The sequence below is a fragment of the Rhamphochromis longiceps genome, linkage group LG7 (genome assembly GCF_057381845.1).
Source record: "Rhamphochromis longiceps isolate RC_006_pf linkage group LG7, R_longiceps_female_GT1.1, whole genome shotgun sequence".
NCBI lineage: Eukaryota > Metazoa > Chordata > Actinopteri > Cichliformes > Cichlidae > Rhamphochromis > Rhamphochromis longiceps.
This window is the reverse complement of record NC_140563.1, coordinates 30,857,010-30,871,585: the sequence shown is the minus strand read 5'-3', so window position 1 is coordinate 30,871,585 and position 14,576 is coordinate 30,857,010. Positions and strand designations below refer to the sequence as shown.

At 37.3% G+C, this 14,576-nt stretch overlaps 1 protein-coding gene across 1 annotated transcript in view; it reads left to right on the top strand.

Annotated features, from left to right (window-relative positions):
* Positions 1 to 14,576, top strand: part of pip5kl1 (phosphatidylinositol-4-phosphate 5-kinase-like 1) — a 51,046-nt gene that overhangs the window by 14,322 nt on the left and 22,148 nt on the right. The window contains exons 2-3 of the mRNA XM_085413329.1: positions 10,659 to 10,709; positions 10,794 to 10,948. Of these exons, the coding sequence (XP_085269455.1) occupies positions 10,659 to 10,709; positions 10,794 to 10,948 (206 nt within the window). The remainder of the gene's footprint in view (positions 1 to 10,658; positions 10,710 to 10,793; positions 10,949 to 14,576) is intronic.

Genomic DNA, 14,576 nt, shown 5'->3' with positions numbered 1-14,576 from the left:
AGTAGAATAACGGATAAATCAGAAACACTAATTGATCATATTTTTATTAATAGTTTGGAGAATAATATTGAAAGTGGCCTCATCATAAATGATATAAGCGATCATCTACCAGTCTTTTTTATTTTCGATTTAAATATGAAAAGAAAGAAAGAAGCTAGTTTTGTGAGTTATAGAAGGTTAAGAAATGATGAAGCAATTAATAGGTTTAGACAAGATCTCATGGAAACGGACTGGAAGGAGGTTTATGTTAATGAGGTCAACATTGCATACGGAGTATTTCTAAATATATATTTGGCCTTGTATGATAAACATTGTCCATTGATATCATTTAAGCATAAGAAAAAGAATATAAATATGAAACCTTGGATAACTAAGGGTCTTGCAAATGCGTGTAAAAAGAAAAATAATTTATATAGGGAGTATATAATATATAGAACTAAAAATGCGGAAATGAAATATAAACTATATAAAAATAAGTTGGTATTAATATTGAGGAAAGCTAAGAAAGATTACTATAATAAAGTTTTTCAGGAAAACAAAAATAATATTAAGGGCATTTGGAATATTTTTAAAGAGGTATTGGGTAATAAGAACACACCCATAGTTCGGCCTAATTATTTTATTAATAATAATCAAGTTGTTAAAGATAAGACCGAAGTAGCAAACGAATTCAATTCTTTTTTTGTAAATGTTGGACCTACCTTAGCAAATCTAATCAGGAAAAATGATGATCCAGGAGATGAGGAAGCCTGGATAGGTGATAATAGAATGGTTAATTCCATATTCTTAGCCGATACTACCATAAAAGAAATAGTAGCAATCGTAAAAAATTGTAAAAATAAAAAATCTACTGATTGTGAAGGTATAGACATGGTCATAATTAAAAAGACAATAGATTGTATAAGTACTCCTCTTTGTTATATTTTTAATCTTTCGCTACAGTCAGGAGTATTCCCTGACAGAATGAAAGTGGCAAAAGTAATACCATTATATAAATCAGGAGATAAGCATAGTTTTAACAATTATAGGCCAGTGTCTCTTTTATCACAGTTTTCAAAATTGCTAGAAAAACTCTTTGCACAAAGACTTGATAGTTTTATTGAAAAATATCAACTAATACATGAAAACCAATTTGGATTTCGTAAAAATAGGTCAACGGCATTAGCGTTGTTGACTTTTATTGAAGATATTTCATCTGCAACACATAATAATAAATACACAGTGGGAGTATTTGTTGATTTAAAAAAAGCTTTTGATACGATACAACATTCTATTTTGATTTCTAAATTGTATAACCATGGAGTGAGAGGAGTAGCATTGAATTGGTTAATGAGTTATTTAGAGAATAGGTTGCAATATGTTTATTATTTTGGCAATACTTCTGAAAGACTGAAGATTGTATGTGGTGTTCCTCAAGGTTCTATTTTGGGACCTAAACTCTTTAATTTATATATTAATGATATTTGTGACGTATCTAAAAGGTTAAATTCGATTTTATTTGCAGATGACACAAATTTTTATTGCTCTGGAGAGAATTTGAAAGACTTGGTTGAAATTATGACTTCTGAGATGTTAAGAATAAAAAAATGGTTTGATGTAAATAAATTATCTTTGAATCTGACAAAAACGAAATATATGATATTTGGCAATCGTGTAAAGGAGGATAAAGTCATTATGTTTGTAGAGGAAGAACTGATTGAAAGAGTTACTGAATTTCGTTTTTTGGGTGTAATAGTGGATGAGAATTTGACATGGAAATCTCATATTGAACATATTAGAAAGAAAATGGTCAAAAGTATTTATATTTTGGGTAGTATAAGAGATTTATTAAATTATAAAACAATGCGTATTTTATATTTTTCTTTGTTTTTTTCATATATCAACTATTGTGTTGAAGTTTGGGGGAATACATATGAGAATACCATAAAACCTTTAAACCTATTACAGAAGAAAGTTATACGAATAATTCATAATGTTAAATATAGAGAACATACAAACAAATTATTTATAGAATCAAAATTATTAAAATTAGGAGATTTAGTGAAATTACGGACATTATTAATTATGTTTAAGGCTAAAAATAATATTTTGCCTTTTAAGTTACAAAGAGTATTTTTGATGTGTTCAAGGGGAGAAGAGAATAGAAGGAAATTTTATTTTAAACATCAGTTAGCCAGGACTACACAAAGATTAATGAGCACAACGGTTAGGGGTATAAGACTGTGGAATTCACTTCATTATAATTTAAAGAATTGTATAAATCTACAATGTTTTAAAAAGTGTTATATGTTTAAAACGATAACTCAGTATGAAGAATGCGAATGAATGTGATGTTGGTTTGGGATTCGACCGGAGAGAAATGTCAATATTAGTTTGTTCCTGATTTTTGGTGCCCATCGGTGATACAAGTTCGATGGTAGATAGGGGGCAGGGTTTAATAAGAATAATTTCTTCTTCCTGCTCCTTTTCACACATGGTTGTTGTGTTTTGTTGATAGAAGATGTGGTTGTTTTGTTTGATTTGTAGTACCAAGTGTGAAATAAATAAAAATGAAATGAAATGAAATGAAATTTATATAGCGCTTTTTGAGACCCTCAAAGCGCTTTACAATTCATTCACTCTCACATTGGTGGAGGCAGCTACAGTTGTAGCCACAGCTGCCCTGGGGCAGACTGACAGAAGCAAGGCTGTCATATCGCGCCATCGGCCCCTCTGGCCATCACCAGTAGCTGGTGTCTTGCCCAAGGACACAACGACCGAGACTGTCCGAGCTGGGGCTCGAACCGGCAACCTTCTGATTACAAGACGAACTGCCAACTCTTGAGCCACAATCGCCCTAAATAACATTACGCGATGTAAAAAAAGTTTATTAGAATCATTTTATATATTTTTCCATAGTATTACATTTGAATTTAACAGTTCAATCTGTCAAATAACAGACCAACATTTGTGAAATTATGATACATTTGTGAATGTATTTTAACAATCTAAATATGCATATGTACAGACAAATATATTTAAAAAACAAGAAAATTATGTTTTATTACATTTACAGTGATTTTATGTTATTTTACATTTGAAATCTAAAATCACAGTCTATTTATGTGAATTTAAGGATATTCTAGAAAAACTGTACAAAACTGTAAAATACAGCGTAAAATACTTTTATTTTACTTTTTTCTTACAGCGTAGATGGATTCTTTGTTTCTTCAATGTATCCTGGTGTGTCAACATCTCTTCCTCCCTCTGTCTCATCTTTCTGTGAAAGTGCTAACTCTTACTTTCACCACTTCAAATTCAAGCTTGATTTAGACTTCTGCAAGAAATCTACATCCTAACTTATGACATAAACTGAACCCCTCTTAACCCTTCATGCCTTTCAGTCATTGTAAGCTATGTTGACCCGAGGTGTAATTATATTTCTCGGGAGCTCCTGTTACATGGAAGCCTATGTTGTGGGGTTAAAAGCCGTTCCTTGCTACATCTTAAGTTATGACGAACTGGAGGCCACTGCCTGATGAAGCCCACAGACCACATTGTCCATGAAAAGCAGAGATGAGATTCTGTAGCCACCAAAGTAGAACCCTTCCTCCACTTGGCTCTGCTTGTAAATTATGTCCATAAAAATTATTGACAGTCATTGACAAAGGACAGCCCTGGTGGTGTCCACCACCCACTGGGAGCAAGTCCAATTTATTACCGGCAATGTGACCAAGCCCTAGCTACAGTTTTACACTGTTGAAAGGGCCAGACACCCATTACTGCTAAAGCACCTTCCACAGGATACCCCGAGGGACACGATCAAGTCCAAAAAAACACATACAGACTAGCTGGACAAACCCCCAAGCATACTTGAACATTCTCAAGAGGATGAAGAGTGGGTCCAGTGTTCCTCAACCAGGACCAAAACCACATTATTTCTTCTGCATCCAAGCTTTGACCAATACACAAACTCTACTTTCCAGTAGCCTGGAACAGACTTTCCCTGAGCAGACCCTTGTGTCCCCCTTTTTAACGATGGGCTAATCCAGAGGTGCAGCCCCAGATCGCTGAGCAATGCTGCAGAGGAATGGCAACCAAGTCAGCCCTATAACATCCAGGGGTTTAAGAAGTTCAGGGCAAATCTTGATTGCATTTTTTCTGGTAGTGTTAGTGTTTCTGCTTTATTTCATGAGACATTTTTTGAGCCTTTCGTTTCTGTTTTTACTTTATGATTACCCACCCCTGTTGCACCCCTTATCCACCCCTGTTGCTTGTCACTGCTTCATGATGTTGTGATGTGGACATTTACGTGCTCTTTGTGCAGAGGAGGTGTTTTGTTTTCTGTTCTGACTAGAGGTCTCTTTTTTTCCCCTCCTCATCTTGCCCATTTTCGGATTTCTGTTTGTCGTTTTGTGCTTTGTCACCTAAAAAAAAACACGGTCCATTGTTTGTTCTACATTCTGCTCCCCAAATTTTCAGAAATAAGTGAGATCAGGGAAGTGAAGAGTCTGCTGCTAATGTGTTACCCAAGTACACTTTTATATACTGATCGACAAGACTGAGAACACATTTTGACTGGCTCAGGTTAGAGTAATGGTTGAAGTTGGGTGCATGACCAACAGTGTTGGGACTAACGCGTTATTAAGTAACGCGTTACAGTAACTACGTTATTATTGTGGTAACGAGCACGGTAACTAGTTATTATGCCAAAATCAGGAACGCGTTAGTCGTTACTGGGATTTAGATAGGGTCGTTACCCGTTACTTCGTGTGGTGGCTATCGCGGAGCTTCCACAGATTCAGTAACATTAGCAAGTGGTGGAGGCCAGCAGGTGGATGAAGGAAAAGGGACGCAGAAGGAAAAGAGACCCGAGGCGGCCGCCGGTCCAAGTGTGAACTGAACTTCAGGTAAGAAGTTATGACCTGCAGTCTCTCTGGGTCAGATATAAACCGAGTTTAGGTGGAGTTTATTTTCGTTATTCTGACTTTTTCCGTACTGCGTGCTAGCTAGCATGACGGAGTTTCTATACAGCTGGGTGGGTGCTATGAAGTTAATGATGTTGAACTTTATTTTGTTCATAAGTTATTAGAGTTGCCAACCGTCCCGTCTGGTATTCAGAGAAAATATTAAACGTTTCTTATTGAGGTGAAAAGGAACAGTTTGTCCCGTAATTCAGCTACAATGAAAAAGGCACAAAGCTGGAGTTATTCTGTGTCTTTGCTGCACAGCTGCCTCTTCTTCTTTCATCCTCCCCCCTCCCTCTCCCGTTTCTACTTCAATCATGAAAACTGATCAGTGATCAGCTGATCGGCTCTCTTGTTTGTTTATCGCCCACTTTGCGCCACAAAGAGGAAACCAGCGGATGTCGCACTAAACAACAGCAGCACTTTAAGCTTGATCAGCTGTTAGAATTTATTTAATATTAATTTCTAGTATCAGCTGATGTTTGCTGGAGCCACAGCTGCAAAAAAGCTGCTGGTCATGATATGGTTTGGTTATCTGGTGAGAGGGAAACATGAAGATGAAACCAGGAGATGTCCTTACTGAATCATCAGAACTGTGATGGAGAAACAGGTTTACCTTTTAGGTGACATGAATGAGTTGAAGGGAAGTTATGAACTGTTTCTGAGAGACAAATAACCCCAGGATCCTTTTTTAGGTAGCTGACAGCTGGTAACTGTGCAGCAAAATCTCCAGTGTTAAATTAACACTAGAGAGTGTCTATATGGGTCCACACCTCTGAGTGTTAAATACAACACTGTTGAGTGTTAAATTAACACTTTTGACAGTGTTATATGTTTAAAAGTAACCTAGTCAGTTTTGAAGGTTAACAAAACTGACTAGTTTTGTTATTTCTAACATTTTGAGTTATTTTCCAGTGTTAGAAAATCAGCACTGCTCAGTGTTGGTGTATTAAAAGGGAAAGGGGGGCACAAAGAAATACTTTTCTTTCTTATTCTCATTTAAAATGTCTAGCTTTTAAAAAATAATTATCTGAATCTTACAACAAACGATTGATAGATTGATGCATATATACCATCAAAACAGTGTACATCACTGTCACAACAGCGTTTGTTTTCATTCAAAGGCTTTATGATTTTTCCTATAATGGTGGTCAAAATGCCCGGGACGATTTATTTGTCCCAGTCCAGCCCTGTATGCAGCTCATCTGCAGTCTGGTGTTACCTACATCTTCCTATTTGGAAGGCAGAATCTCCGAGTTCTGAGTACAATCGAAAGCACCACGACTGCAGTTTTTGTGTTGGATGTAAAAGGCGGACATGACACTGTGACGTTGGCTAGAATCATGGCAGCAGTCAACGACGGTCCAGGCGTGGCATTTCTCTCGTGGAAATGTGCACATTATCTTTTCCTTTCTATTAGTAGGTGGCACAGTGCACTGTGGCAAGTAAGCAAGCTAGAAGACTGGCAAAGTTATGGAAGCAACACATTAACAAGAGAATTCTGAGTAAAACCAAAGTTACTTTCCCTAGTAACTAGTTACTTTGAAAGTAACGAGTAACTTGAAGTAACTGAGTTACTTTTGAGAGAAGTAACTAGTAATGTAACTAAGTTACTATTTTAAAGTAACTTACCCAACACTGATGACCAATGACTATTTAGATCGCTTAGAGTGTTTTTGTGAAACTGCAAGTCGATGACTTTCAGATGAAGTGTTGTACATTTATTTTTCATTTACAGGTTTATCTTAAAGGTTTTTCCATTTGGTTGTTCGGTAATGTCCGTAAAAAGTATGAATGTTACTGAACTCTTACCTAGGATGAGTAGCCAATGAGCTGCAGATGCTCCACGGGCAAAGTTACAAAACTTTATGATCACACATTGTGTATGTTTGATGTGGAACATTCGCCCTGTTATTCATTTCTTTTTAGGCCAGAACAAGTCCAGTAAGTAAAATACACACAAATCAAGCTCTGACAGTTATGACAGGAGTTTTGCACACAAAGAAAATCTCATCAAAACAAAAATATTAATCCAGAGGTGCTGGAGGGTTGTCCAGGGGCCTGTTCTTCGTACGTCGCTTACTACATCCAAGATCAAATGACACATCCAAGACCAAACCATCGCGCTAACCGTGAGCTCGCTAATCCGGTTCCCCGAACACACCTGCTGTTGACGATTAGTACAGCTGGACGCAGTAATGTGACATCACTGGGTGTCGTAAAAGGGGCTACGCATCGATAGTAGAAACATTGATCGGCAACCCGCTGATTGGTCGGCGAAAATGTCGAAGGAGCGCGCTCGGTATTTTCCGGCAGCAGAGCAAGAACTCATGAGTGAGGGATTTCAGGAGTTTCAGAGTTTAATGAAAACGCAAGAGAACACTGCAAAGGCTGCAAAAGCAAGGAGAGAGGGCTGGCAGGAAGTTGCTGACAAATCAAACTCGTAGGTAATTTAATAATAATAATAATAATAATGGATTGGATTTATATAGCGCTTTCCAAGGCACCCAAAGCGCTGTACGATACCACTATTCATTCACTCCCACATTCACACACTGGTGGAGGCAGCTACGGTTGTAGCCAGGCTGCCATATCGCGCCATCGGCCCCTCTGGCCAACACCAGTAGGCGGTAGGGTAGATCTATCATATGACACTATATTGTCCAATATCATATGGCATTATATTATATTATAATATGTTATATTATATCCCCTTTCACATTAGAGCCACAACAGGACCCACAAGAACATGGGAACAAGTAAAAGTGGAATACAGGAGTATTCTACAGAATGGTAATATTTATCTCTTAGATTGCTTTTCGTCTCTTGGCAAGGTAATACTGGCCTGTAATACTCTGTTAGTTTGTTCATAACAGCAACCAAGAAAAGGGCAGAGGAAAAAAAGACAGGTGGTGGTCCTGCACCCCCTCGTCAACAAGTTGGTTAAGTAAATAATACCCTCACGGGAAAATCGATATCTCTCAATGAGCACACTGTCGCGCTGAGCTAAAGGATCCTGTCTATCCCGCAATATACGCTGAATTCTGAGGACTCTCCTTATCAATCTTGCACCTTCCGCAATGGGTTGGTCGCGTATACGGACAGGACATGGCTGCGACAGGCTTCCCAAATCCACCTTCGCTTTTATAGCCGTGGTCTCTCATCTTGATTACACGAAGTAATTTACAATTACTACTCTGAAATATGAATTACATCTGTAATAATCACATACATGTAATAGAATGTTAATAGTACATTTCCCTTTTTTAGGAAATGACCTGTATGTATCTGTGTGACATCAATAAAAGGATCAAGTGCTGCATTATCTTTAGTTACATTGATGTTATTTATTTATGGTGAAACAGTGGTGGAATATCGCTGTTGCTTTCGTATAAATGAAGCGGACATACCTGCGTGGCCGCGATCTAATCCTGTTTACATAAAGTAAACCTGCTCCCGAGCAGGTTTACGCTTACGGCTCTGTTGCTATGACAGCAAGTCCCGGATGAGCTTCGGGGAACCGAACAATCCAGGATCACGCAAAATCGTCAACAATCTAATCCAGCTAACTTACTTAGCGAGGTACGAAGAACAGGCCCCAGGTTTGTAGACACAAACCAGGTGTGGAATACTGCCTCCAGTACATATTTGGCACAAAAATGTAAAAACACTGGTCCAGCCTGCTGAATATAAAGTGCTCTTTTTTTCAGATTTTGAAAGGCTTGTGTTTTGTTTTGTTTTTGGTTTTGTGGTGAGTGCCTGCCTCATACTCTTAAAGCCTGTAAGTGAGATCTAAAATGGTAGGTTAAACAAATGGCAGTGATTTTCCTTCCTCATGTGAAAGTGTGTAAATAACACACCCAAAACTCAACAAGACCTTAAACCACAGAGAGCTCTGCAGTGCCTGCTGTGATGCAGCCATTTGCTGCTGCTTCACCCTAATCCTGTTTAAACACAATATGCTGGCTCAGCAGGTAGAAGTGTGGCAGCTCTGTTTGTGTTTCATCCACAGGGTCTCATGACAGCATTTTGTTTTTGTAGCCCTTTGGTGCACACAAGTCTCACAGGATACAGGTGTAAATGTGAGCTAAAACAGGCCAGTGTTTAGTTATTGTCATTGGTGATCTGCTGGTGATATTACAAGAATTTGTAATACAGACATTCTAAATAAACACAAAAACTAGTAGATTTTCCTTTCAAATAGACTCGCTAAAACAAACAGGCTAGTAGGGGGACAGACAGCAGGGTGTGTGGTGCATAGTCCATTTAAAGCTGTGTTAGTACGATTAATTGCATCCTGACAATAACTGAATGAGATTATCGAAGGAGTACAAATACCAAGGCTCTTGTCAATGTTAGTGTATGCAATAAGAATTTTCCTTCAACCACGGTTTGACAGCTCCGAGCTGTTCCCAGACCTGATCAGAGGATGCTGGCTCACGGCTGTTTAAATGGTAGTCAGCATGTCCAAAAACCAACACATACAAATGTAACATAAATAAATAAAAATAGTAATAATGATATCTAAGCCACTTGAATATTTTAACTTTAAGCTAATATATACAAACTAACTTATATTTTATCCATCTTTAACAGTTGCCACACAATACACACAATCATTACTACTGTACACCAGTGTTGGTCAAGTTACTTGAAAAAAGTAATCAGTAACTAATTACTGATTACTTCCCCCAAAAAGTAATCCTGTTACTTTACTGATTACTTATTTTCAAAAGTAATTAATTACTTAGTTACTTAGTTACTTTTTAAAAACACGATTTACAACCTGAATAGGTGATAAAGCGATAGATCTTTAGCCCAGTTCTACTTTTTCTGCATAATCCATCATACAAAATGTAATCAAATGGAAAAGTCTCTTTTAAAAACTTGTTTTATTAGTTTTAATCTTTTAACTTTATGCATCAAGCAAAAATTTAATTATATGCAACATTCTCTGACTGGAAGAAATTTGTTTAATATTTAAACTTATTTTCTGCACATTCCAGCACATAAAATAATTTTTTTGTGTGTTTACACTCACTCTTTCAAATAGATGCAAGTAAAACACAGCAGAAAATAAATAAAGTCAAAGACTAGCAGTCCTGTTGCTCTATTTTCACCTGTAAAGCAGGAGTGTGGTAGGCGGAGGTTCACCCTGGTGCAGGTGTGCCGCGGCGGTCAGTGGAAGAATCCGCGAGTTTCTCTGTGAGTTTCCCACTATGTCATAGCGCACTCGGTGCTTGCTTGGAAGTTTAGGGGTTTTTTCACTGTAAAAAGAAGTTTTCTTCCCATGCACAACGGACACTAATGTTTTTGTCACTTTTTATGGAATCAAACTCAAAGTAAGGTCAGTACTTCCACGCTTTAAACGCTGCACGCTCATACTCTCTCCCGCACTCGATATATTATCCACTGTTGATCTGCACACAGCTGTTGTCACGAACGTCACACTTGCTTAGGTCACTGTCATGAGACATTCTCACAAAAAACTCACAGTTTTAGTAACGCAGTAACGCAGCGTTCCTACGGGAAAGTAACGGTAATCTAATTACTGTTTTCACAATAGTAATCCCTTACTTTACTCGTTACTTGAAAAAAGTAATCGGATTACAGTGCCCATCTCTGCTGTACACACATAACTTTTAATAAGTCTATTTTGTCAGTTGTCCTGTTTTTCTGTGTGACTTGCTTTTGTTTCTTTTTATGCTTTAGAATGAACTGACAGATGAAGATTTCAGGTTGGAGGTCACTCAGATCCATAAGGTAGGATCCTGTGTGTTTCTCTGACAGCTCTCAGATGTATTACTGTGCAGAAGGCTTCCCTGTTTGATTTCTGTTTGTGTGTAGGACTTCACAATGGAGACGTTTGCAGGGCCTGTGTTTGCCACGCTGCGTGGATCTTTAGGAATGACTGAGCAGGAGTATCAGCAGTCACTCTGCTCTGAAAATTGCTACCTCCAGTTCATCAGCAACTCCAAGAGCAAAGCAGACTTCTTCCTCACGTGAGTTACAACAAATTGGCTGATCATCTGCCAAAATGTACAAGTCTGATAAAGACAGATAAATCTAGCGGGGCCTGCAATAATGAACCCGAGTAATAAACTTTACACACAGATGTGCCCAGTTAAGTAAATGCTGCTTAAAGGGGACTGATTATGCTTTTCATCAGTCAGTTATTTAAGTTTTCCAATTACTTTTGAGTCTATGAAATTGTAGTAAAAATGCTTTAGTTCCGCACATTTTTACCTTTTTGGAAATAAGTGTTTCAGTGCTTAAGTATGAAAGCTGAAAGTCTGCATTTGAACTGCATCGGTGTTGTTCTGTTTGAAATTCACTGTGGTGATGTCTCTGTCCAAATATTTATGGACCTAACTGTATATAAGCAGCGGTCTAAGAGTAGCTGTGTATCATAATCATCATCATAGTTTATTTATATAGCACTTTAAAAACACACAAGGCTGACCAAAGTGCTGAACAACAGAAATATAAGAGACACAATAAGAATAATAAATACGATAAAATAATAAACATAGTAATAACAATAAAATATAATTAAATACAAGTCAGTTAACCACTGAGTCAAAGGCCAGGATTTAAAAATCTGGATTTAAAAACCAGCACTGATGTCGATTGCCATTTGTGAAGAGGAAGATTATTCCAAAGCTTTGGAGCCACAATAGAGAACGCTCGGTCTCCTCAGTTTCATCCGTGATTTGGGGACTGAGAGAAACAGCTGCTCAGCTGACCGGAGCAAACGAGTGGGGATATAGGGCTTCAGCAAATCAGACAAATATGCAGATGCCAGACCATTTAAGGATTTAAAAACTAATAGAAGGAGTTTAAAATGAATCCTAAATTCAATTGGAAGCCAGTGCAGGGAGGCCAGAACTAGAGTAATGTGCTCAAATTTCCTTCTACCAGTTTAAATCCGTGCTGCAGCATTCTGTACTAGTTGCAGGCAGCATGGATAACAGTCTCCAAATCACACTTTGAAAGAAAAGGTTTGACCTTCAACAGATGCCTGAGATGATAGAATGATGATTTCACCACCCATTCACGTGTAATTGAGCTCTTCAGGTGAGGGGCCAGAGCAGTAAGGTTGACATCAGGGGTATCAGAGGTACAATTCGGGCTGAACAGAATTGCTTCCATTTTACGTTCATTAAAATTTAAAAGGTTTAGAGCCATCCATGACTTAACATCACTAAGGCAATCAAGCAAGAGTCTAATTGTATTTTGCTCGTTTGTGTTGTTGTGTTTGCACATCTCTGTTGCTTGTGGGGCTCGCACACAAGAATTTCACTCGCATGTGCTGTGCCAGTGTGTCTGCACATGTGATGTGACAATAAAAAGTGATTTGATTTGATTTGATTTGATTTAATTGGGGAGCTATCAGAATGACTGAAAGGAAAATAAAGCTGGCAATCATCAGCATATAGATGAAATGAGACTTTGTGTTTTCGAAAGATCGCTCCCAGTGGCAGGAGATACAACGAAAACAGTTATGGCCCAAGAATAGATCCCTGTGGTACACCCCACAACAGAGGGGCCACAGAGGACGATGACGAGCCCAACTTAACACAGAAGCTCCCGTTTGAGAGATATGATTTTATTCACAGGACAGCCAAGCCAGAAATGCCCACACAATGCTGGAATTAAGAGATCAGCAGGTTGTGGTCCACTGTGTTGAATGCAGCAGTCATATCCAGTAATATAAGCACTACATGTTTATCACAGTCCATCGCTACCAGAGTGTCATTCATAACCTTTATGAGAGCTGTCTCTGTGTTGTGAAATGGCTTAAAGAAAAATGTCAAACATTTGAGAGTTATTTAGATAATCCATCAGCTGAGCGTGAACAATCTTTTCCAAGATCTTACTCAGAAAAGGAAGTTTAGAGATGGGTCTGAAGTTTGACATAACTGAAATATCTGAGCCTGGCTTCCTAAGTAAGGGATGAATAACTGCATGCTTAAACTCGCTTGGTACTTGATCTGACAAGAGGCTGGTATTAATTATGTTCAGAATATGTGGTCTAACAGTAGGAAACACCTTTTTGAGAAAACGGGGATGAACAACATCATTCGGAGAACCACGCGGTTTAGCATTTAACACAACCTCCTCTAGTTAAGGTAGAACAATTGGTTGGAAAGCAATACACAAATTTGAACAGGGAACATCCACAGCCGGGTCACCAGAAGATAAAGTGGAGGGTCTGAAACCGGCAACCTTATCCACAAAGAAATTAAGAAACTTATTACACATAACCTCAGAAGACTGCAAAAGAACATGATCCTCTGTATTCAGTACAGAATTTATGGTATTATACAAAGCACGAGGGTTATGTGAATTAACAGCAATAAGGTGAGAAAAAAAGGAGTTTTTGGCGGTCTTTACTGCCCTCTGGTAAGCTTTCCAGCTCGTCTTAAGAGCTTCCAGAGAGATGTACAGCCATTATTATCATATTAACAATATGATAATACTGTAAATAATAGTGTAAATGTTCTTGTTGGTTACAGACTCTCGCATCACCTTCATAACTTGTATTTGGATTTCATTATTTTAAATTATATAAGCAAAGTTAGATGAATTAGATTGTTAAAATTCTTATTCTTTTCAAATTCTGATAGATGTTCAACTCAACTCAAAAAAACATTGTGTTTTTTGAGTCCACGTGTGTCACTGACAGTGTTGGTCAAGTTACTTGAAAAAAGTAATCAGTAACTAATTACTGATTACTTCCCCAAAAAAGTAATCCCGTTACTTTACTGATTACTTATTTTCAAAGGTAATTAATTACTTAGTTACTTTTTAAAAACACGATTTACAACCTGAATAGGTGATAAAGTGATAGATCTTTCAGCCCAATTCTACTTTTTCTGCATAATCCATCATACAAAATGTAATCAAATGGAAAAGTCTCTTTTTAAAACTTGTTTTATTAGTTTTAATCTTTTAACTTCATGCATCAAGCAAAAATGTAATTATATGCAACATTCTCTGACTGGAAGAAAATTGTTTAATATTTAAACTTATTTTCTGCACATTCCAGCACATAAAATAATTTTTTTGTATGTTTACACTCACTCTTTCAAATAGATGCAAGTAAAACACAGCAGAAAACTAGAAAAATTTGCATTTCCTGCGAAAATGCAGTGTGGATGCTTTAAAGCTGAAGCTGTATGCAAAAACTAGCTGAAAAAGCTGAAAAGTTGCAGAAATTGTAAAAACTTTGCAGAAGCAAAGGAACTTTGCTAAAATGTAATAACTTAGCAGAACTGCAATATCTTAGAGGAAACATAATACTTGGCAGAAATACAATAGCATAGCAGAACTTAGCAGAAATATTGTAACTTACCAGAAACATGACAACTTCTCAAAAATACAAGAATTTAGGAGAAATAGTATAAGAAAACAGAAAGAATATATTTAGCCAAAAATACTTAAACATTACAGAAACACTATGATTTAGAAAAATAGTACAACATAGCAGAAATACTGTGTTTTACCAGAGACACTGTGATGAACTATGAATATTGTAATTTTAAATTAATACTATGTTTTAGCACAAATACTATAATTTGGCAGAAATACTATAATTTGGCAGAAATACTATGATTCAGCACAAAT